Source organism: Diabrotica undecimpunctata, chromosome 3, assembly GCF_040954645.1.
Source record: "Diabrotica undecimpunctata isolate CICGRU chromosome 3, icDiaUnde3, whole genome shotgun sequence".
NCBI lineage: Eukaryota > Metazoa > Arthropoda > Insecta > Coleoptera > Chrysomelidae > Diabrotica > Diabrotica undecimpunctata.
The window spans coordinates 144,884,602-144,909,119 of record NC_092805.1 but is presented as its reverse complement, the minus strand read 5'-3'; the positions used below and the strand labels follow the sequence as shown (position 1 = coordinate 144,909,119).

The following is a 24,518-nucleotide window of genomic DNA, read 5'->3' as shown; positions in this document are numbered from 1 at the left end:
AATATGTAATATGTATGTATTTATTTTCAACTATCTTGGGAATCTATTTATTAAAATTGACTAAATTCTAATCTGACAATTTCATTTATTTTTTTATTTATTCAGGTTGTATACTGTTACTTAGTATTTTAGTAGTAAACCTATTGGTAAGTTGGTGGTTTATTGAATAGCAACGTAGGGAAGGCTGTGGGCCAATTTACCTGGCGCCCCTGATATAACTTCGGATTTTTTTGTTTTGTGGACCGCACGACCATCTCCACTGTTTTGTCTAGCCGCGAGCCATTCCCAGACTGTCACCGTATAGTACTTTTCTTTCCGGGTGTACGTCTGATTTATATTTGGTACAATTTGTAATTTTTTTATATAGATTCGGTTTTGTACGCCACATATTTTGGCGCCCAACGTGGGGCCCTTAATTAATTAACCGTTTTTTTGTCAACCCCTTGTGTAGATTCCTTTTAATTAGTTAACCTAACGTGTTTGGGCTTTAATTGACTAACTTTGATTTATTTACTTTACCACTGGTTTTGCACTTAGTAGTAGTCTTAGAACTTCGTGTTTAGTGGAAGTGTATGCCAAGAAGTGCTTACTAGTTTTTTTTTTGTGTGACGTGAAGTTGGAAGAAGCCAAAAATGGAACTTAAAAGAAGATACTTTGAAGTGGTGTTGTGGAACTTAGAAGAATTATGGATATATTAGGACTTTGAAATATTTCTATTTCAGTTGGAGTTCAAATTTATTTTTTTGAGAAGTTGGACTTCGAAATTCTACATTGTGGTTTAACTTACTTATGTTAGGGAATGTAAAATCTTTTTTTGAGATTATGTTGTGACTTGTAATTTGTTCTGAAACAATGAAATTTTGAAAATCTTTTGTGAAATTTTATAGATTGAATAAAGCGACTATTACTTTTATTTTGCTTTTGGTTTGCTCCCATTAATAAAGTAAACTGTACCTGTGTGTTAATATTTTTACTTATATCTTGATTTTGTTTGAATATTTGCTCCTTTCGGTTGATACATTTTTTTTTAAATTTTGAACTTTGGCAAGATGGTGCGAAAACTTGTACCCAACTACTTAAGGAAAGAGGAACTGGAATATGAACTCAAAATTCGTGGAGTGTCTACTGGCACTGTTGAGTCTATGAGGTCTAGTCTGTCTGATGCACTTAGTCGTGAGGCAGCAAATGAAAGCTTTAGATATCCTGAGCACCCATTCACCTTTTCACAGGATAAAACTGCAATCGAGACTAAACTTGCGGAGCTGAATACGGCTGTTGGAAAGTTTGCCGGAACTCCTACTTGTGCTGAGTCCTTGAGATTGCGGACACAGATTAACCATGTCTTGGGGAGAATTGATCTTATGGTATTGCCAACAGGTGATGATGCAGACGCAGCCCAGGTTGTTAAGTCAGACTTTCTTGCTGAGATTTTGAAGTTGTCACAGGATTTACATGATAAGCAGCATCCAATCGGATCTGGTTCGGTACCAGTAGCGCTCGATGTGATTTCGGTTTTAAATCAGTCTTTTCAGGCAGGGGTAGGACAAGTTCATGCTTCTTCTCCTGGAGCGATGTCACAAGCTGGTAATAATGTTTTTTCAGGGTCTGTCTCTAGTTTTTCTTCTGGGATGATACTTCCTCATAAATGGGGAATAGAAAAGTTTTCAGGTTCTGCTAGGGGTATGTCTATTTCTGCATTTTTTGAGATGGTGAATGAATTGAGTCTCGCTCGTCATGTACCAGATAGTATACTTTTGGAATCAGGTATAGATTTATTTTCGGATAAAGCCTATCAGTTTTATAAAGATGTTCGTCTACGTGTAGGGAGTTGGGCTGAATTAGTTGAAGAGTTTCGTAGGGAGTACCTGTCAGCTCACCATGGGGAAGCGCTTTTTGAAGAGCTTCGGAGGAGAACTCAGCATTCGTCTGAGACTATTGGAGTTTACTTGGCAATAATGAATAGTTACTTTAATCGCTTGCGTTGTCATGTTCCAGAGGAAGTTAAATTGTCTATAGTTATTAGGAATTTGCATCCGTTCTATCAAGATAGATTACGTGATCCTTTGCCAGCTACCTTGGAGGAACTTCGTGTTCTATGTCGCAGTATGGAGGAAAGACGTGATTGTATTAGGAACTATGTTGAACCGAATAGTAGGAAAATGAATACTTTGGAAAAGGACCTAGCTTATATCAGTGTGGATGCTGAAAGTTGTAGTAGTGTTAGTGAGGGTCCTGTTGTTTCATCCGAATCGGAGTCCGCTAGAGGAAAGTTTAGGACTTTAATCTGTTATCGTTGTAATCAGTCAGGCCATAAGGCAGTAGGGTGTCTAATGAAGAAGGAGGCTGTTCACTGTTTTAAGTGTAAGAAAGAAGGGTTTACAGTCAGAACTTGTCCTTCGTGTAATTCGGGAAACGGAAGGAAGCGCACCTAACTGGTCGAAGAGGTGTTGCCGACGTTGACTCGACCAACCTACGTCCTATTTTAGACTTTATTTTACATCATTCCGAAGGAGATGAACGTCCATATTTGAAAGTTAAAGTCTTAGGAAAGGAAATTTTGGGATTATTGGATTCTGGTGCTTCAAAGACCATTGTAGGAAGAACTGGTTGGAAATTTTTACAAAACTTGGGTTTAGAGTTGGATACTTCGAAGAAGACCGTTTGTAGAGTGGCGAATGGTCAGATGTGTGAATCGTTGGGGGAATGTTTAGTACCTTTCATGGTTAGGGATCGCTTGCGTGTCTTGCCAGTATTAGTTATTTTGGACGTACCGCACATTCTGATTTTAGGATCTGATTTTTGGCGTGTTATGGGTATCGTTCCAGATTTGAGGCATAACGAATGGTATTTTTCGGACGCTCCAGCAATGGTAGGTTCAGTGGATCATCTCCGAGGTCAAACTATTTTGACCGATGCAGAGAAGTCGCAATTGGAGGAAGTTATTAATAGAAGTCGTGAACTAATGGGCACTTCTCTTGGTTGTACTGATGTCACTGAGCATGTGATTGTTTGTAAATCTGCACCCATAAAACAACGTTACTATCCTGTATCCCCAGTAATCCAAAGCCATATTGATAAAGAGCTAGAAGATATGTTGGCGAAAGGAGTAGTGGAGCGATCGAATAGTGCTTGGTCGTCCCCGATTCTCTTGGTGAAAAAAAAGGTTCCAGAAGGTGAAGAACCAAAATGGAGGTTCTGCGTAGACTATCGAAAGCTTAATGCCGTAACAGAGAGGGATGGCTACCCATTACCGTACATCTCTAATATTTTAAATAAATTAAAGAACGCGCATTATCTTTCCACCATAGACATTAAGTCGGCGTATTGGCAGGTACCTGTTGCTAAGGCTTCCAGGCCTTATACTGCTTTTACGGTTCCTGGTCGAGGTCTTTTTCAGTTTTGCAGAATGCCTTTTGGATTACATAATGCCCCGGCTACATGGCAGAGGTTGATAGATCGTGTCCTCGGTCCGGAGTTGGAACCCTATGTTTTTACTTACTTGGATGACGTGGTCATCGTGACAAAGTCTATTGAAGAACATGTAAGGATCTTAGAGGAAGTCTTTAGACGCTTGAGAGAAGCTAAGTTAACCGTTAGCTGGGATAAATGTCAATTTTGTAGACCGGAACTAAAGTATTTGGGTCATGTGGTTGATAGGAATGGACTACATGTTGATGGTGATAAGGTCAAGGCTATGCTACGTATCCCAACACCCACATCCGTCAAGGAAGTTCGTAGCATCATAGGCACATTTTCCTGGTATCGAAGATTTATTCCTTCCTTTGCGACACTACTAGCTCCAATTACAGCGATATTGAAGAAAGGAAGAAAATTCAATTGGACCCCGAGTTGTGAAGAATCTTTTCAGAAAATAAAAGAATGTCTAGTTTCTGCTCCGATACTTAATTGTCCTGACTACAATTTGCCTTTTGTTGTCCAATGTGATGCCTCAGGATATGGAGTGGGCGCCGTGTTATTGCAGCCAGGCCCGGATGGTGACGAAGTAATTAGTTTCCTGAGCAGATCACTAACGCGTCAAGAAAGGAATTTTTCCACGACGGAACGGGAATGTTTAGCTGTGTTATGGGCAGTCGAAAAACTGCGTCCTTATTTGGAGGGTGTTCCGTTTACGGTCGTGACTGATCACGCATCCCTCGTATGGCTTCAAAATTTGAAGGATCCTACTGGAAGATTAGCTCGATGGGCGGTAAGATTGCAACAATATGACTTTAAGATTGTGCATCGGAAAGGAAAAGAACATGTTGTCCCCGATTTGTTATCTCGGTCAGTTCCCGTGCTTGATATGGTTGAAGAGGTTGTACCGCTTCCTAGTGGTGATAGTTGGTATGATAAACTTTGTAGAAAAATCGAGTCTAATCCCTTGAAGTATCCTCAGTGGAGAATGTCTGGTGGCAAACTTTATAAATACATCCGTCCCAGTTATGGATTTTTGGTCGAGGAAGCGGACAATTGGAAGGAAGTCGTTCCTAAGGGTCAACGATTGGAAGTGCTGAAGTTGTGTCATGATAGTCCTTTAGCAGGTCATATGGGGATCCTGAAAACTTATAAGCGTATTAACGAGAAGTATTTTTGGCCGAAACTGCGGAGTGATGTGTCTCGTTACGTTGGACGTTGCTCACTGTGTGCCATGCATAAGGTGGAACAAGGTAAGCCCAAAGGCTTTATGACTCCTCAACCTAAAGCTACTCAACCATGGGAGATAGTAGCAACCGATCTTATGGGACCTTTCCCAAGATCAACTCAAGGCTATAAGTTTATCTTAGTGGTAATGGATGTGTTTAGTAAATTTTCTTTGGTATTTCCGTTGCGATCCTCAAAAGCCGTGCATGTCGTTAAGAAAATAGAAGAAGAAGTTTTCCTCGTATTTGGAGTTCCACGTCTGTTACTATGTGATAATGGTGTCCAGTATACTTCGGGTATTTTCAAGAAAATGATGGAAACCTATGGTGTCTCAGTTCGTTATAATGCGTTGTATCATCCACAGTGCAATCCATCTGAACGCTATAACCGAACCCTTAAAACAATGATGGCAACTTATATAGCTGACAACCATAAGAAGTGGGATGAAAATTTGGCCAAACTAGCATGTGCTACGCGCACTGCATACCACGAGTCGACTGGTCAAGATCCCTACTTCATAAATTTCGGTCGGAAGATGGTAGTGGATGGACGAGATTTTTCCCGAAAGGACAAACTCGGAGACCCGGAGGACGAAGTAGCTAAAATGGGATATAATCGATCGCGTGGACTCCAGGAATTATTTGTTGATGTTAGAAAACGTTTAGATAAAGCTTCGGCTAAGTGTGAGAAGACCTATAATCTACGGAGACGTCCAGAGGAATTTCAGCCCCATCAGTCAGTATGGCGGAGAAATTTTGTGTTGTCAGATGCCGCTAAATATTTCACGAAAAAGTTAGCTCCTAGATGGATAGGACCCTACTTCGTGAAGAAGAAAGTTTCCCCCTGGACATATAGTTTAGAGGATGAAAATGGCAAGGATCAAGGTATTTGGAATATTAAGGATTTAAGGATTAGTAACCCGACTGGTGATCCCGATAGGATTTAGGTCGGAGTAGAACGGACTAGCAAAGTTTTGTCTAGTCTAAGTAAATTCTTCTGAAATTGGTTGTATTTATTTTTTTTTGTTGTGTCCGTGAAGGATGACTGAGTGTTGGCTATGATCGGTTCTTAGGATGTATTTGGATGGTCAACCGATTCGTTTTTTTTTTGTGTTAGGTAGCCAATACGAAGTCGTAGGGTTGCGGTAGCCTTAATTTCTTTTGATTTATGGAATTGAATGTCACTTAGGTTTGGTCAGAAATATGTTGTCTTCGATGATATGGCGTTGGGATTTGTTTTGATGTTAGTAAGCCATTCTATTTAATTGGGATTTTTTCGAAGCCACATAATTATGTTTTGGTGAATCTTGTTGGATAATAGCTTAGTTTTGGATGATTCACTAAATTTCGTTGTATACGGATTTAAATTCTGAAAGACCTATCTCATTTTTATTTTAATGAACAATTGGAATTACACTACTGTTTCGGTAGATGTTTCTCGCAGTATCAGTAAGAGTCGAGTGGTGGAGAGTTTCTTATGGACTCATGTTATGCGAGGTATAGTGAAGTACTAGCGATGCCCCAGAGCTGGGAGGTCGCGAATAAGGGCAACATCCAGTAACCGACCAAATCAGTGTTGTCAGATTGACGTTGGAATTTGAAACTATTCTACTTGATCTCATACGATGAGAGATGACTGTTGTGTGGAAGTGGAGTAAGTGTTGTAAGTAAGTTGTTGCTTTGTGCGTGTGGTTTGAGGTTGGTATGTCTTTCGTTGTCCAAGTACTTGCGCATGGTGAAGACGGTGTGGATGATGATTGTGTGGATTGTGTGGACTTCGCTCAGAGTTTAGGTAGTGTGTCGCTAGCGCGAGGGAAAATTTTCTTCGTCTAGTTTTTCCTCGTAAATTTTCCTCTGGGAAAGGGAGGTGTTGTTACGTTCCAAATTTAAAGTAGAAAGTCCCACCTCTATTTTATCAAAATTTAAATAATTCAGGACGTGTAAGAGCGGTTGCCTATAATATATTATAAGCAAGGTGGCGAAAATAAAATTAGTAATTTTCAAATAGGGGTAATGTCTGGCAAATTGTGCTGAAGTTAAGGGAACACGTCCTCTTTTTTGTGAAGAAACTAATTTAGATCGTTCTTTCTAGAGTTATCTTGGAAGAATTGGGATCATAAAATTGAAATTTTTGAATCTCGGTACTATTCGGTGACCTCCGTGTGTCAAGTTGTCAAGTGTTCGGAAAGACGACGGAAAGAAAGTGATTCCAGGTTTGAGAGTGTTACTGAAAGGTTGGGCTAGATTAAAAACGGCATTTTTGTTTTTTTGCTTTTGCTGCTGTTCCATGTGGGATCTGGACTAGTCCGAACCGTGTGGATATTCAAGGGGATTTGCTGCCTTCGTGGAAGGGTTTTTTTTGGAATATCCACAATTTCGCTAAAAAAAGCGGATCTACAGTACACGTGAATACCGGGAGTCGTATTTAGATCAAGAAATTAGCCTTAATCACGAGTCCAAATAGCCGGCTACGCTTCGGTCCAATTTGGGATATTTCAAACCCCTAATCTGGCTAAGAAGGGTGAGTGTTAGAACATTTCGTTTTTAATTAATTAAAAAGTTGTAGTTATTTTTTTATCCCATCTCTAAAAAGCTATTCACATTTTTATCAGTTTTCATACATTCAAGTTCGGAGACAAGTTTTTTTTTGTATTGCTCCATTATCGCCAAAAGGCAGATAAACAAAGTGTTAAAATCAATATATTTATTTCCAAATAATTATTTTAGACACAGATGGTAATTAATGTTTTCTTGCTTCAGGGTTGGTTGGTTGGTTTGTTTGTTTTTTTCTGCTTCTTCTTCTTCGTATTTTTCCATCTGGCTGTAATTTTCAACTTTTCAACATTGTCACACAAGTCTATGTACATCGGCAATCGTATGGGATTTTGGATTGAAGACACGCTGAACTATAACTGGAATTCCACGCGGTGAAGTATATGAATATTCGAGGTATGGATCGATAATTAATTTTCAACGGAAGATTTAAGCACCGTCTAATTTGGTTTGCGGAATACAATAGTTTTTTTTTAAAGATTATTTGCTGTTAGTTTTTATTTTCATATTTACAAATACTTTACAGATTTTTTTTAAAGATAATTTGCGGTTTATTTTATTAATTCAATATTTACACATACCTATTTTAATTTTGTAAACTGCGTCTAAGGGGGGGTTATATATTTGAGATTTATTTTTTTTATATTATTTTCTGCGCACGCACTTGAGCTCACGTGGTGTCCTATTTGCGTTAATTATTTTTTTTTGGTTGGTATTGAACCGCACACCCCTTAGCGTCCGGTACTTTTGACACGTCTTACCTTTCATTTTGTTCTGTTAAGTAGAAATAACTTATGAATTTTTGTTAGGCAAGCAGAAGCCGCATTTTTATATTATTTTTTTATTAAGCCTATGGTAAAGTTAAATAATATTGTAATATGTAATATGTATGTATTTATTTTCAACTATCTTGGGAATCTATTTATTAAAATTGACTAAATTCTAATCTGACAATTTCATTTATTTTTTTATTTATTCAGGTTGTATACTGTTACTTAGTATTTTAGTAGTAAACCTATTGGTAAGTTGGTGGTTTATTGAATAGCAACGTAGGGAAGGCTGTGGGCCAATTTACCTGGCGCCCCTGATATAACTTCGGATTTTTTTGTTTTGTGGACCGCACGACCATCTCCACTGTTTTGTCTAGCCGCGAGCCATTCCCAGACTGTCACCGTATAGTACTTTTCTTTCCGGGTGTACGTCTGATTTATATTTGGTACAATTTGTAATTTTTTTATATAGATTCGGTTTTGTACGCCACATCGGAATACATCATTCCATCATCGGTGTCCTAGAAAATATGTAACCACTTAATTAAAAAGAACATTAAGTTAAAATACTGACCAAGGTTAAAGAAAAGTGTGGTTAATACTTACTAGGAGTACATGAATGTAGCCACTAAATATATGGGTAAAAACCCGTTAACAAATAATTAGTTACATTTGTTCGACATTATATCTTATAAATACTTATGATGTTAACGTTACCGTTGGATTAGGTAACATGGCGACATATGACTCCACGTTGAAGTTGCAAGTCCTGAGACGGTGTGTCTACGAGGACTTTATGGAAGCAACTGATTGAAATGACAATGTTGACAAGTTAGGACGGAAGTCATGACAGAGTAGTCAATATAACTGTATGTGTCTACTTAAGACAAAAGCCAACGTTAATTAAAATTGTTAGAGTAAAAAATTTTTAAATTAATATAACAGTATCAACCATCAATGTTGTTATTTTAAATTATGTCTATGAGATGAAATGTGGAGAAATGATTGCGATGTTATAGTTAGGCAACCAACTATGCATGTGTGTTGTAGTGTAGTGAAATAGAGATTTTAATATTAGGCCCTTTATGTTTCTTCAACATTTGGTACCTGGAAAATAGAAACTAGACACATATAGAAGGTTGAGTTGTTGATATTTTGTTGATATTGGTGGAATAAGAATGAATGTATTTAAAATATGAAAGTGTACTTGTGTGAATGGAATAAAACTTTTGTAGTGTATTGGTCATGTGAAATTTATCTTATAACTCAATTATAGAAGGCCCTGTATGTCAAAAAATAACATTTGGTACCTGGTAAATGTAAAACTTATTAAGTTATGAAAATTAAATGTTTGATAGGGTGTTAACAGACTAAGTGGTGTGGAAGTTTTATTTTATTAACTATTATGTGAAATGAATAAAATTTGATGGTTGGGACATGGTTTTGTAATATTTTAGTAGAAAAGTACTCAACTTATAACTTAAGAAAGGCCCTATCTGTCATAAGCAACACTAGGTACATGGGAAATATAAAAGGATAAGTTATAAGTTGAATGAGTTGCAGGTGTATAACTATCTGAAATGTGAAAATGGAATGGTTGTGGGTTGGCTCTGTTAAAATTAAGTAAAACAAAAATTATGGTGTCAGCTTTCAACCCAAAATTAACCAAATGTATCCCAATATCAAGTTCACCATGGAACTAGAATCATCCATGTCAATTAATTTTCTAGATCTTACCATTACCAGATTAACTGACCACTTCGATTTCAGTATCTATAGGAAACCTACACAGACTGACCATTATTATTAACGTCAACGTTAGAGTTCAAATTTTCCTAACACAGCTAATAATACGAAACCCATACGGAACTGCTCGATCTTTCATAGCCGTCAACATGGTATATTAATCAGAAAAATGTAATCATCATTATATTGGGAATTTTAGAATTATATTGATTAAATTACCAAAAACATTTGTTATTATTAATAATATAAATTATATGAAATAACTCTGTAAGTCTAATATTCCACAAAATAATAATTTTAATTAAATATACTAAACAAATGTACGCAAGTGGTATGAAAATACTTCAAATTTTTTGACAGTTCAGCGTGTGATAAAATTATTTAAAGTGTTGTCGCTTTTTTAGAGTAAGAATTTTGTTTCTGTTTTGATTTCTTACACAATTTGATCATAATATATTATATGTTAATAAATTGTATTTATAAATACATATTAAATTTAATATAATAGCGTTTAAAACTAATTATTGTTGTGTGTTGTGATTGTGCTATGCCAAAACAACAAAATAGTCTGTAGAAAGCTGATAGGCTTTCATATAAGATTGATTATTTTGAACAAGAAAGAATAGCGGGACGTTTTTATTAATAATGCCTAAAAGTGGTAAGTTTAAAACTAAGAATATATAATTTTGTATTAAAATGTTTTCTTATGTATTTAAGTGTGTTGCAGTCATCTTAAAACTGTATTTACTGTTAATATAATAGTTTGACAAATAGTTGACATTTTAAAAATTCCTCACTTACTAACTATTCTGATGTTTTGGCAACGCTGTGGGGTTCTGACGTCGTAAATGCATTTTTATATGAAAAATATCATACACTTGATTCGCCCAATATCAAAATCGACAAAACGCCATTTTTCCTGTTTTCAGATATGCACTTTCCTGGATTCGTCTCATTAATACCTATCAACGGTTATTAACGTTCAGTATTGCAACAGCCAAATTTGGTCTTAAAAACATCACAAGATTTGCCTTACGTTTTAAAGTAAAATATTCTTCTCGATCGACGATTATAAAATAAAATGTTGAAATTGTAGAATAAAATATAGTTTTATTGACAGCTACTGAATGATTACAGCATAGTTGTTGTTGAGCTGAAAATTTATATTAGACTGCCTCCCAAACTAGTCCCCAAGCTATATTTATAATCTCACTAAAATGTTACGATTTATCAAATAAGTGTATTGCCTTCTGCATAGAACAAAAACCTTTGACTTTTGAAAGCTGGCAAATATAATTTGAACCGAGGAAATAATGGCAGGCATTTTCTCAATAAAGTATTTGGCAATAGTTTGCAGGAAGTTAAACAAACTGTAATTAACATAATGATCGATATGTTTCACAATTATACAAATTCGAGAATTTAAGAAAAATGTGAGTGTACAAATTACCAAAATTTGAAAAATATTTCTTATCTATCGTGGTTAATGTGGGCTGACAGTTTTCTAATCACTTAGTTTCCCTCCAAGTCATCTAAAAGGGACATAAAAAAACCGACATCAAGCTGTTGGGACAAATGTTTTGAGTTTTTGATCAAACATATAAAGACCACATTGTTTTGTTCGCATAAAGATATCAACTCATCCGTAAAATATTAGGAAAGTCTAAGACGTGTCGCCTTTTTAGACATTTTGCATGTGGTAAAAAGGTCAAAGAAAACCAATCCGTAAATATCTGTGAATTTATCTATTCATGATGGGTGCGATTATATCGAGAGAACCTACAGAGCAGCATCTGTCAGTACAGCAAGGTGATCCTTTTGGACCATTTTCAGTCCATTGTAACCACATTTTTTCTGCTTTATAAATTATGTATGGTGGTAACAGCAATCCTGAAGCCAAATCACACATCATTATAGTCGCTGCTGCTTTAGAAAAGAATAAAATTGGTGCCGCGTTAAAATATCATTTTCTTATTTCCGCGGTTATCTTGTACATTGGTCTCCTCGTAATTGAATATGTTATTAGATGAAATATTTTTTAATTATCTACTCAGATTCTCGAAGTAGACAACTTAAGCTTTTTTTTTTAATATTAGCTCTAGGTCTTTTAATATTGGTCGCTCCTTTTTAAGTAATTTCTCCTTTATGCCGTTTTAGTAATTAATGCAATATATTATATTTTAATAATAAATAAATCTATTATATTATTAGACCAGGGCAGGTCTGTAAAAAACGACTACATTTAGAAAAAAATTAAAATATTTAAAAATGATTAAAGAAAGCAGAGAAAAGATTTTTTTAAATTTTAACTTTTTCATTAATATTTCCGACCCATTTAAGAAGGAGGATATGTCAATTAATATTTTTAAATGCCACCTCTCACTCACATCTACCTCAAAACAGATCCGCCCTTGTCTATAGTATACCTTTTAAATTATAAATAATAAATCACTATTTGTTTTGAAACGTTAAATTCGTAATTGATCTTAATAGTCTCTAAAGTTCCCCTTCATCAAATTTTTATAAGATTCCATTCATTTATTATCTTGAGATTCTTCTTTATCAAGATTCAAGAAGTTGTAAGGCGTACGTCCATAAAGCGAGCTGGTTTTTAATTAGCCTAATTTCACTTTCATTTAAATTTTATTTTATATAATTAATTACTTAGTAATACAAAAATTTTTTAAACATAAATAAAGAAGTAAAATGTTCTTTTATACGGGATTAAACCACAATTGTTTGTGAGAATTACATATTACATTTCTTTTGAATTTAGATTTCCAATGTGAACTTCATTTTTAAATAAGGTTTTAAAATAAAAATAATATTCTTAAACTGTACATGTTTCTAAATTGGCGCCAGTAGTTAATACTTATTTGACACTAATTGACTTAACCTTGATCTTGTGGGCATTGGTTATATTTTTAGTAAGGGCCAGTGCCAGGGTTTTACGGTCACGCCAGCGTCCCTAACATGACATAATGACCACTACCGTAGTCTGGACGGACGGTTTTGCGTGATCTCCGAAAAAAGATAGCGGATCAGTTAAAACATAGATTGCATTATTAATTTTCTAGCGGATTGCTGGAAATCGAAACACTTTAGCCTGTTAAGCCAGTAACGCGGCCACTGAGCTTCGACCGTCACTGTTGTACCCTCGGGTTAATATCAAATTCTGACCTTTCTGACACGCCAACCATTGGAATTCACAGTTTACATGAAAAGTCAAACAACAACGAAACTCGACTAATACACTTAGCCTCCTCAGTGAACATGGTTATTGCCAGCACATGCTTCAGGCACAAAGATATACATAAGGGAACATGGAGAAGTCCAGATGGGAATACAGTAAACCAATTCGACCATGTGGTGGTTAACGCAAGACACTTCAGCGACGTGATAGACGTACGTGCAAGACGCGGGGTGAACATATACATGGACCATTATCTACTACAAGCTAAACTAAGAGCTAGAATCTTCAATGCAAAGAAAGAAAAATGAGTTAAAGAGGAAAGGTTTAAAGTAGAAACGTTGAAGAACCCTGAGATAGCTAAGATATTCGAGAAAAGTCTCGAAAGCAAGCTGGAAGGCTGCACGAATGTTATAGTTGAAGATATTAACAACTATTGGAGGCAGTGTAGAGCCATATTGGAAAAAGTGGCAACAGAAGTTATCGGAAAGCAAAAACGTAAAAAATTAAGGTCAGACTGGTACGATGAGAAATGCGCACAATCAACGCAAAGAAAAAATCAGGCATATAAAAGACTCCAAGGGCGAAAAACGAGACAAACAGAAGAAGAATATAGGCAGCTGAGGCTAGAAGAGAAACGAATACATAAAAAAAAGAAGAAAGAGCATATAGAGAGCCAACTAAAAGAACTAGAGAACTATAAGACACAACCAGAAACGCGAAAGTTCTACAATAGGATAAACCAGAACAGCAAAGAATTCAAACCAACATTATCAATCTTTAGAAATAGAACAAGGAAAATCATTGGTGATCACTGATCAGGATTAAATACTAGAAAGGTGGGCAGAGAACTTCGAGAAATGCTAAGTTTAAGAGGTGAGACAGGGCTCCACGAATCAGAAATTAAACTCGAGGACATTGGCGACGAAAGAGAGTAAGATAACATCCCAACAGAGGTAGAAGTCATCCAAGCTATACAAAAATTGAAAAAAAAAAACAAAGCTCCGGGAGCAGATGGCATTCCTTTGGAATCGTAATTCCTAAATCGTAATATTTTAAAGTGCAGAATCTACGGTTTTTGTTTGTACAATTGCTTAAGGAGCACCCTGTATATGATAAGAAAATGTGATGTTAATCACACGTTAAAGTAATATTGTTAGACTTGACTTGTATTCCGAATATTTCAACAGTTTTTAAGAAAAACCCAATTATACAGCACGAAGTCTTAGAGGGGGTTTCAAATGACAAACAATAAAGAAACTCGTAATTCAAGGCTTTAATTTCGACGTTTATTTGTTTATTTAGACGATTAGAATTAAAAACAATTTAGTGTAAAGGTGCAAACTCAAGCTAAATGTTTTGTGTGTTTTTACTCTCAAGGGTATACGTTTTTTAACGTTTTTGATTAAAGATTTCGGAGTTTAAAACCATATTATTATGATTCCTTATAAATTTCCCCGTTTTGTATTTTATTTTTCAGAAAATAGAAATTTTATAATTCTCAGAAGATTAAGAGGTATAATCAATAGTTCTTGTTAACTATTTAAAAATGATTTCCTTTGCCTATCCATCGTTGAAAAAATGAGTAACTAAGAAGGTTTCCAAGAGCTAGTGGATAAGTGCATTGCAGTGAAAGAACCAATACAAAAGCAGTAGAAAAATTTATTAGATAAAAGACGAAAACAAAAAGAAAATATGGTCCTAATAAAAAGGAACAAAACAATATCAGATTACTTTTAAAACCTTACAGATTAAACACAATTTAATCTACAGAGAACCACAGCTAGATGAACACTAAGTAAAAAAAACCGAGACAATACAATAACACATAAATCCAAACGGTAAAAGTGAACATAGGTAGAGTTACAGTAAAACTTTCTACAGGGAAATACTATAACATAAAATAGACTCGTATCTATGAACACCCAACTTTGTAAGAGTTAAAGAGAAGAAATGCTCATCTTCAAAAATAAAGTAATTAAAACAATGCCTAAATATTTTCAATAACTCATGTCCAGAATGTCTGGAACGCCACTAACAGAAGTGGCGAGTTTAGATGACAGAAATCATCAAAAAATATAAGAACAAGATATCAAAAAGAAATCCCTTAGCAAACCTAGAAGAAATCAGCATTGCTTTAAAACTTTAAAACACGACAAATACAGATAATACAGTATTAGAAAATGCAGTCAAGAATGGTAATTCTAGGAGAGATGGCGTACAAAATTTAGAACTTCGTTATAATCTTTATTTAAAAAGATACAAAATCGTGTAAACTCGTGTAAGTTAAAGAGCTTTCAGATGACTACCGTTTAATAATAAAATAAAGATGTTATTTCTAAAAAAAAAATTAATAAAATGAACAAAATGTAATTTGATAAAAGCCATCTCTCCTCTACTATATAGGAGAGTTGACTCGCCACCTAAGGTGAGATGGCGTGCTCATATTTATTATTAAAAAAATAATATTTTATGAGAATATTCAAGTCCATATATTAATTTTTAGTTTTACATATTTTTCTTCCACACACATCACAAAAAGTTTACGTATTTTGTACAACCCTCAAGCATCCAACGAGCACAATCGACGCACTAAATCCAATCTTCGCACTTAGTGGTCTTTTCATAATCTTCGCCGCAGCTGTTGCTTCTTCTTCATTGCCGCTGAAAGAATCGTCATAAATAATAGATTCGTCCCCATGGTCTTCGTCAGAGGAAGAACCTTTTTATTTTGTATTGTTCTTAGCGCGTGGTTTCTTAATTTTACGTTTCGACACTGTAGTAGTTTTCTTCTTTTTACGATTAATGTTTTTTATCTTTTTTATTAATATTGGCGCTATCGGTTAATATAGCAGCAAGTTACTTACTTTTCTTTCTGACTTTGGCTAAAGTAACACTAGTTAATGCAAGTGCAGGAGAAATAATATCTAGTAACTTTCCCAGAGTCTCTTTCTCTGAGTTTTCCTTTTCGGTAATAACTGTTTCTGCAGGCGGAGGAGTAATATCTCTGGAACACTTTGGTTTGTTTATGTCAACAGAAGGATTGGGAATGTGCTCCGGAACTCTTTCAGAATTTATTTGTGAATTGTTATTAGTACTGCTCGTACCCAAATAAGCGTATTCTGGAATTACGGATGGATCAAATGGGACAATACCAGTAGCTTTAAATAATGAAACAGCATTTTGAACTGTTGCTGATTTTTCTCAAGCTGTGGCGAAGAGTCGACCAAATTAAAGTCTGCCTATTCTTTGTCCTGTATTTGCTCTTAAATATGAATTACACGACTGTTAATAGAAAGCTTTCAGAGATTTAAAAACTGCCCTATCAAGAGGCTGTAAAAACTGCGTAGTGTAGCTTGGAAGGCAAAACAGAATATCATCATTTTCGGAAGCGTATTCTAATGTTTCGACACTACTGCAATGGAAAGAGTGGCCATCCAAAGGAAGTAACACCATTCCTATCGGTTTTCTTGGGACAACTTGTTCTTTAAGTCATCGCAGAAAAAGTTCTTTGGTAACATACGCTGATTTTTCACCCATAAATACTGTTGTACCAGGTGGCATACCTTCTTCAAATTCAGCTTTTTGGTTTTTGCCTTTAAAAATGCACACCGGTGGTATAAAGAATCCCTCAGCGTTACAGCATGCAATTACTGAAATCGTTTTTCTTTTTTTAGCCGATGTTACTGAAGCAACATTTTTTGAACCCTTAATTGCTATAAAATATTCCGGCATGTTATTAAGCTGCAACTCTATCTCGTCAATATTGTACATTGAACCAGGTTTATTAATTAAGGAATGTTTATTCAAGATATTTTCAAATGGAGTGAAATAAGCAGAAACATCAGTTTTATTAATTTCCAAAGCTCTGGCAGCAGATACACCTTTAGATTTTCTTACTGACAATAGCTTATTTCTTCGTAGAAATGATTCCAACCAAGAATAACCAGCTTTTCGGATATCCTTATTAAATTTGTGCTTTAATTTAAGCTTTTCAGCTAACTCAAATGCCATTGATCTTACCATTGTCCGAGTGGAAGCAAAACCATGTTGTTGTAACTTTGTGATATGATTTACCAATTTATTTTCATTATTTATCCCAAGAGTAGAAGTCGGACTAAGTTCACGATTTCGGAAATCCCTGGATTTTCGACGGCGGTGCAATGTCGCTGCTGGTATTTGAAAATGTTTACTGGCTTCGTTTACACCCATTTCTCCATTTTCAATAAATGTAATTGCCTGCACAAGCTGCTCCTCCGACCACTTGCCTCTAGACATACTTCCTTTCCGCACATATTCTGTCGGCATGTCTGCAAAAAATTAAAAAGTAGTTTAAAAACCACTTACCGGCGTGCTTCATCTCTCCTACAGTAATCAACAGCCAACTAACCTAAACTTATAAGGAGAGATGTGACCGTGAAAAGAGGTTAAAATAATAAAAAATAATCTAACAAGTTATAGTGTTTAATATGTAATAGATAATAGCATTATCTTACCTGAAATTCTATCCGAAAGTTAAAGAAATATTGCCAAAAACAATTGTATCAACAATTAAGAAAGAAAAAAGATTCATAAAATAACAAAGTAAATTCACTACTCAATAATATAATAAGTAAAGCTCTGATTTATAGGCAACAAAAATTGAAGAAAAAGGCGCCTATATAGGCAAAGATTTTTATTAAAAAAGGCAGGAATATTAACATTTAGGTAAAATATAGGCAATAAAGGAATATAACTTATTATTTATTGTACAAAGTGAATTAACGTAATATTAACTTAAGGCAGGTATATTTACACATCATAATCATAACATTAGTATAAATAAACTAGTAACTAAATAACTGTAAATTAATAATTAAACATTGTAACCACTTAAAATTTTATCATTAATAGACACAACTAAATGTTTTTCAATATTTTCGGTCTTAAAACTATGTCTTCGATTACTTAAAATTAATTTGTACATTGAAAACGAACGTTCGCCATCGACAGATGTAGTTGGAGCATATTTCAGAGCGGATAATAAATCTGGCATAATTTGAAATTCCTCGGAAAATGTCCCATTAAACACTTTAGTAACATTAGATAAAAACGAAAAACCTTCATTCTTGTCGAAAACATATTTTATTTTTTTTTAAATTCATTGACCGTTACTTCCAGGTGCCGATTTAATTTTCGTCTTTAAATTATCTATTAATTTTACTGACTCACATAAATTTATCTTTTGTTTTTCTAATAAGGTAATTGTGGTAACTATTAATTTATAATTGTCATTGATATAAGCGAGTTCCTGTTTTAATTTGGGATTTTTTAATATTTTTTTTGCTTCTCGAATGGCTTCGGAAATATCATCATCAAATTCTGACATAACTAACGCAACAACTAGCAACAATGCTGCTGAGAGAAGCGTGGTTCAACAAATCAAGATTGGATATGGTGTCGAGGTAATACTTAATAAAAACATTGATAAAGCAGTGGTAAATTTTGCCCAATGCTCAAACAAAATGATACTCATACCATTAAACCAGAATAAACTCAAAATAAATATTATACAAGTATATGCTCCAACTGCGGAACACTCAAACAACTATACTGAAACTTTCTACGAAGACATAGACAATATTTTAAATCGCATGAAAACCCTATTATAATTGAAGATTTTAACGAAAAGGTTGGCGAAAAAAAAGGAGAAAAATGTACAGGAGGAATTTAATGCTTCCTTAATTAAATCATCGCAAATGTGATCGTTTAAAATCGTGCTTTGCAATGATAATTCAATAAATGCTTAAATATTAAACTTTTGTTCTGCTATTTGTATTACTAACCTTGCTTTAATGTTTCTTTATCTAACTGTTATTTTGTATTATGTGTTTATCATTTGGTTGTTCTTTTACCTTTACTTATGCCTTTTCTACACTTTTAGAAATATCAAACCAGCCAATAATCACGTATCTAAACCAGAAAAGCTTCTGCAAGCTAGCTGATGACTTTCTCGATGACCACGCTTACACTAAATTATTTCCCGATGAAGATGCAGAGGTAGAGAGTATTTGTCCAATTCCAAAAGACACCTATTTCATTAAAGAACTAAGAACTGATTTTGCAGTATGGCGAGTACGCTATGGAATGTTGGGATATAAGAAGTATCAGCTGGAACTTGTAAGAGAAGGTCAATTGTTGCTGTGTCTGAAATTGGGAATTAAGGTTACTCTTAAAAGTTTGACCGAATATGATGAGTACCGAAATATATATAAACAATAATGAACGTATGTATATCTAAATATCAAAAATGTTAAATCAAAATAAAAGTTTTCAAAGTTGTTTATTTCTATGAATCGTTATAGCCAAATTTTATCCCTTCTTCCTTTGAGATTATAGTCTGGGAGCCAAGGGGTTGAGTCTGCGCTTTTATGTCCCCTAGGTGCCTTGACGCTTTTTATGTTTTTGGTGCCTAGATTCAATTTTTCGGGGGCACGAGGCTGAATACCCGTCAGATAATTTGTTATAAACAATTTATTTATTTAAATTATTGTATAAGACGTAAAAGACGAATAAATCTTACAAATAGGGCATACTATGGACTCTAAAAGCATTTCCACTCAAGAAACATTCAAAGAAGAACTAAAATTATTATATACAAATCATTGCTGAAGCCGGTCCTCACATATGGAGTAGAAACATGGACTCTAACGCAGAAAGATGAAAGACTTTTGGGAATATGTTGAGCGTAAAATACTCCGCAAAATATTTGGAGCTATAAACGACCAAGGGCAGTGGCGCAGAAGATATAATTTTGAATTGTATCAGCTCTTTGATGAGCCAAATGTCATAACGTTCGTTAAAACACAGCGACTTAGATGGGCTGGACACATAATACGAATGACAGAAAATACGATTGCTAAAAAGCTAACCACAGGAACACCTGTAGGAAGAAGAAGCAAAGGCCGACCGCGAATTAGGTGGTTAGATGGAGTTGAAACCGACTTACGGATATTAAAAATCAAAAGATGGCAACATGTTGCCAGAAACCGAACAGAATGGCGACGAATCTTAGAGCAGGCCAAGATCCACAGAGGATTGTCGAGCCAAAGATGATGATGAAATTATTGTATCTCCTAAATTATTAGAGATACCTATTTAACTTTACCAACATAAAAATATCCTGCCTTTAAAAAATAAAAACAAGTGGCATTTGGTAAACTTAGACCAATTGTTAAAACCGAAGTTATATTAAATTTCGTGAAAAACAATTGCAAAATAGGCATTCGCTAGTGGTTTCCAAATATAACTCTCAACTTTAGTAGGTGCAGTTACCTTCCAAAAACCCGTCTTGATAAAGGTAATTGTTTCAGGTTTAAAATACAGTTTGTAAAATAACTTTATCTTTATTAACCCTAGGACCACAAGATGATATTAGTGGAACGATTTTCATAAGGTAAGGTTACTTTCGACCCAAAAATATTTTTCAAAATTAGAGAACTTTAAATCTTTTATAAAGGTTATTTTTGTCAAAAAATTTACTAAATAGTTTGATTTCTAATAAGAAAATATATTGTTAGATAACAATAAACAAAACTAATATACTAGTGAGTCAAAATATAAAAGCACTTATATTTTGACAAATACTCTTTAGGATTTCAAAACTAAATTAAAAAACAACTAAGGAGTTAAACTTATTATTTACAATCTTCACAAATACTAAATTGTATTCTGAATACATATTTTTTTATCAAATCACGACTCAAGTCGCACACCTCAAACATTCATTTGATTTTATTCTGGCGCGCAATTTGCTTCCGTTCCTATAAACACAGATGTCCAAAAGTTTGGAATACGTACAAATAATATATCTACGCCTTAAGCGGTTTTAAAACTGTTTTTGATATTCATTCGAGCATTTTTAAATGAAAATGATCAAAAATTTGGATCGTTTTTGTATCATTTTACTCACATTCAACTCATTCGCGTATTTACACATTATTTCAGTCTGCTTAAATTTTATTTAAGCTGTTTAAAAACATCTAGAAACGTAATATCTAACTTTGACAGATATAGAGTAATTGCTTTGATTACAACAGGGCTTTTTTTAATAACCCATCAACCACGCATGGTCATTAGCGTATTTAGATTAATGTCACAGTTGATGCAATTAGTGTATACATTAGTTTACAATAATAATAATAATATGTATGTGTATTATAATGTATGTTTTAAATCTTTTGAAGAAGTTGACAGTCTTTAAGAAAAGAAAATATTTTTTGGGTGACGTTTACGGAAATGGGTAAGTATCACTTGCTCTCGTCTGTCTTTTATTTTTGGTTTCCAAAGATGTGGATGTTTGTTGACTTCGTATAGCCTTGATGGAGTGTTGTTAAAAAGTTTGTTGCCATTTTGAATTATTTTTTGCTTTAAGTATGGTTTTACATCGTTTTGTACCAATATGTTACTTTCTTCGGACATCGGGTTAGTTGGTGCGTTCTTAGTCAGTTTATCTACAACTTCGTTACCTTCAATTCCGACATGAGAAAGCATCCATAAAAAGTGAACTTGGATATTCTTATTTGAAATGTTGTTAAGTTCTTTTTTAATAAGAAGTAGAAGGAGGTTGTCACAGTACGATGGAGTCAGTGAGGATAATGAACTTGAGAATCTGAGAATCGACGCTGTAACCTTCATTTATATTTTGTTTTATGAATTCGGGTAAAGCTGGTAATTAAATTTTTTATTTGACCAAAAAACCGCATCAACTAGGCTGTGATATGAATTAGACAATTATTGACCACTAATATATTGATTTCTAAACGTTTAATAAACGTTTATAACGGTTTAATAAACCAACAATGGAGTAAGTGAGGATAATGAACTTAGAGAATCTGTGATAATTATACGTCTTTCTTTGTTTTTGTTTTATATTAACAATAGTTCTTTTAGAATTGTGACGAAAAGATGGTTGTAATTGACGACAATTTGAAACTAACTGAGGAGTCTTCCAAATAAATTACTGCTCCAACTCTGTCTTCATTTTTTGACGCATCGGTGTATACGTTGTAGGTATTGCCATATCTGTTTAATAGTATATGAAACTTTTGTTTAATGACGGTTGATGATATCTCTGATTTTCTTAGGTTTGTTAGACTGATGTCCATAGCAGGAATAGATATTGTCCATGGTGCAGGGTTGTGGATTGAAGAAGTATCATAGGTTTTTGGAAATTGAAAATTTAATTCGAATCAGTATGATTTTATACGAAAGTAAAAATAATGATCAATTTGATGTGTTTGTTGAAATTTATTTGTAAATCGATCAGCAAAAACGTTATGCAGTACTGGATTATTTCGGTTCAATGACACTGCTGCTGCATATGTTAAGCTTAGATATTGTCTTCTGAAAGAAAGAGAAAGTTCTTAACTTTCACAATAGAAACTTTGAATGGGGCTTGTGTAGTGAGTACCTAATGAAATACGTAGACATCTATTTTGGATAGTATCCATTGACTTTAAATGTGTTTTTTTTTTTGGAGAAGTTATAGACGATGGCTCCATTGTCAAGTTATCGAATTATGGATTTGTAAATAAGTATTAAACTTGAATAATCGGCACCCCAGATTTTAAAGGAAAGTGATCGTAGTAAATTTGTACCAGGTAGACAGGATTTTTTCAACTTGGAATATATTCTTCCAAGTTAATTTTTTATCAAACGTCATACCCAAGAATCGGATTTCTTCTACATAATCTAGTTTTTGTTCGTGTAGATATAATTCTTTTGTTTAAATTTTATTTCTCTTTAAGAAACAGATTGCTTTCGTTTTTGAAGTGTTAAACTGAAGTCCACTTGTAGCTTACCATTTCTCAATGTGTGTTAACGCTTTTTGAATGTGATTGTAAATCGTTGCTATATTTTTTCCTCTACAGATAACTATAGCGTATAATCTAGCTTTGACGGGGTTTTCAATCTGTGTTAATTTCGAATTTATTGCTACTAAAAATAAAGTTTTGCTTAAGTTTGATCCTTGTGGTATACCATTTATTGAATTTTTGTTTGAGAATATGTTCCGTCAACTCGGACTTAAAATTGTCTGTTTTCAAAAAAATTTGAAATGTATTTTAATATGTTACCCCTTATTAACCAGTTACTAAGTGTTTTAATGATTAAGTATTTCAAAACTGTATCTATGCTTTGCTTATGTCAAAAAATATTCCAACACAGTACTGTTTTATTGCGAATGCTTCGTGGATTTCTGAATCTAAGTCAACAAAGTTGTCTAAAGTTGAGCGATGTTTTCGGAAACCACATTGTTCTGGAATAATTTGTTTGATTCTATATACCACATAAGCCTATTGTTTATTATCTTTTCTAATATTTTACCTATGCTACATGTGAGTGATATCGGTCGATATGTTTGTGGATCTGATTTTGGTTTAGTTGGCTTTAGAATAGGTATGATTGAATTTTTTTGATGATTTAGGAAACACGTTTCTGGATAGGATTATATTGTAAATTTTGAGTAGATGTTCTTTAGATCGAGGGCCTAAATTTTTAAGAAAAATAAACGGTATATTGTCGGGTTTAGGACATGTGTTCTTACAATTCTGAAATACAAGTCTTAAAGACAAGTTATCCACGAATACTTTCCGCTATTTTTTTATTGGTACACCCTGAAATCATGTATTATTACTACAAAAAATTAAAATAGGAACTAATAATGTAAATTGGTTGAATTTGCGACGTATATCAGTATACCATTCATTGTTATGGAAATGAAAAAAACAAAACATAATTTGGCAATCTATCACATAAGATTATTTGATATTACTGGTTGTATGTTGCTTAAAAATTAATTCTAATATAGATTACTTAAATAACAAAGCAGAATCGCAGGTAATACCGCAAAAATCAAAAGAAGGTTGTAAAAAAGAATACAAGTTCAATAAATAGATGGAAGAGCAAAAGGTAACAGATACAGATGAACGAGTTATGCTTGCTCATCTTCAGAAAATGTCGAAACAGTACAAGCCGTCAGCATTCAGCATTTCCTTTGATTAAAAAAAAAGTAGGTATAAATATTTCAAAAAATACCAACTGTACTTTTCACATTATTTATTTAGCGTATGGCTACATCACAGGTTCATATATATACATATATAAAAATTATATAAATTACAAACAACAGTAAATACAAAAATATTATTCTACAAACAAACATCTAGATTATAAATATATTCGATTGACTCTTTTGTAGCAGCCAGGAAATCCGAAGGGTTGCCGTCATAGGATATAATCGGGCATTCCTCTACCATGTGTTTTACTGTTTGCCTTTCGGCGCCGCAGTCGCAATTTGGTGATTGTATTTTTCCCCATCTAAAAAGTGAGTCGGAACATATGCCACAGTTCGTCCTTATTCTATTGAGTGTGGTCCAAATTCGTCTCGGTTGGTTGAAGCCCTCATGTTTGCTTGTAATACATGGCATGTTCCAGTTAGCTGGTGCAGCGTGACTCTCCCATTGTTCTCTCCACCGTTCAGTTACATTAAAGTTTTGATCTACTACCCTTTTTGCTGTTTTTAAAGGCGGGTGTCTTGAACCGAGCCTATTTATGTCTCTGGCGGAAGTTCCGACATGG

At 34.2% G+C, this 24,518-nt stretch overlaps 2 protein-coding genes across 2 annotated transcripts in view; one reads left to right on the top strand and one right to left on the bottom strand.

The window, feature by feature from the left end:
* Positions 1–19,220, top strand: part of LOC140436201 (uncharacterized) — a 28,592-nt gene extending 9,372 nt beyond the window's left edge. The window contains exon 3 of the mRNA XM_072524897.1: positions 18,823–19,220. Coding sequence (XP_072380998.1) covers positions 18,823–19,160 — 338 coding nt within the window. The 3' untranslated portion in view covers positions 19,161–19,220. The remainder of the gene's footprint in view (positions 1–18,822) is intronic.
* LOC140436080 (uncharacterized) overlaps positions 1–24,518 on the bottom strand; it is a 1,443,853-nt gene that overhangs the window by 1,170,782 nt on the left and 248,553 nt on the right. The gene's annotated exons all lie outside the window — the stretch shown is intronic.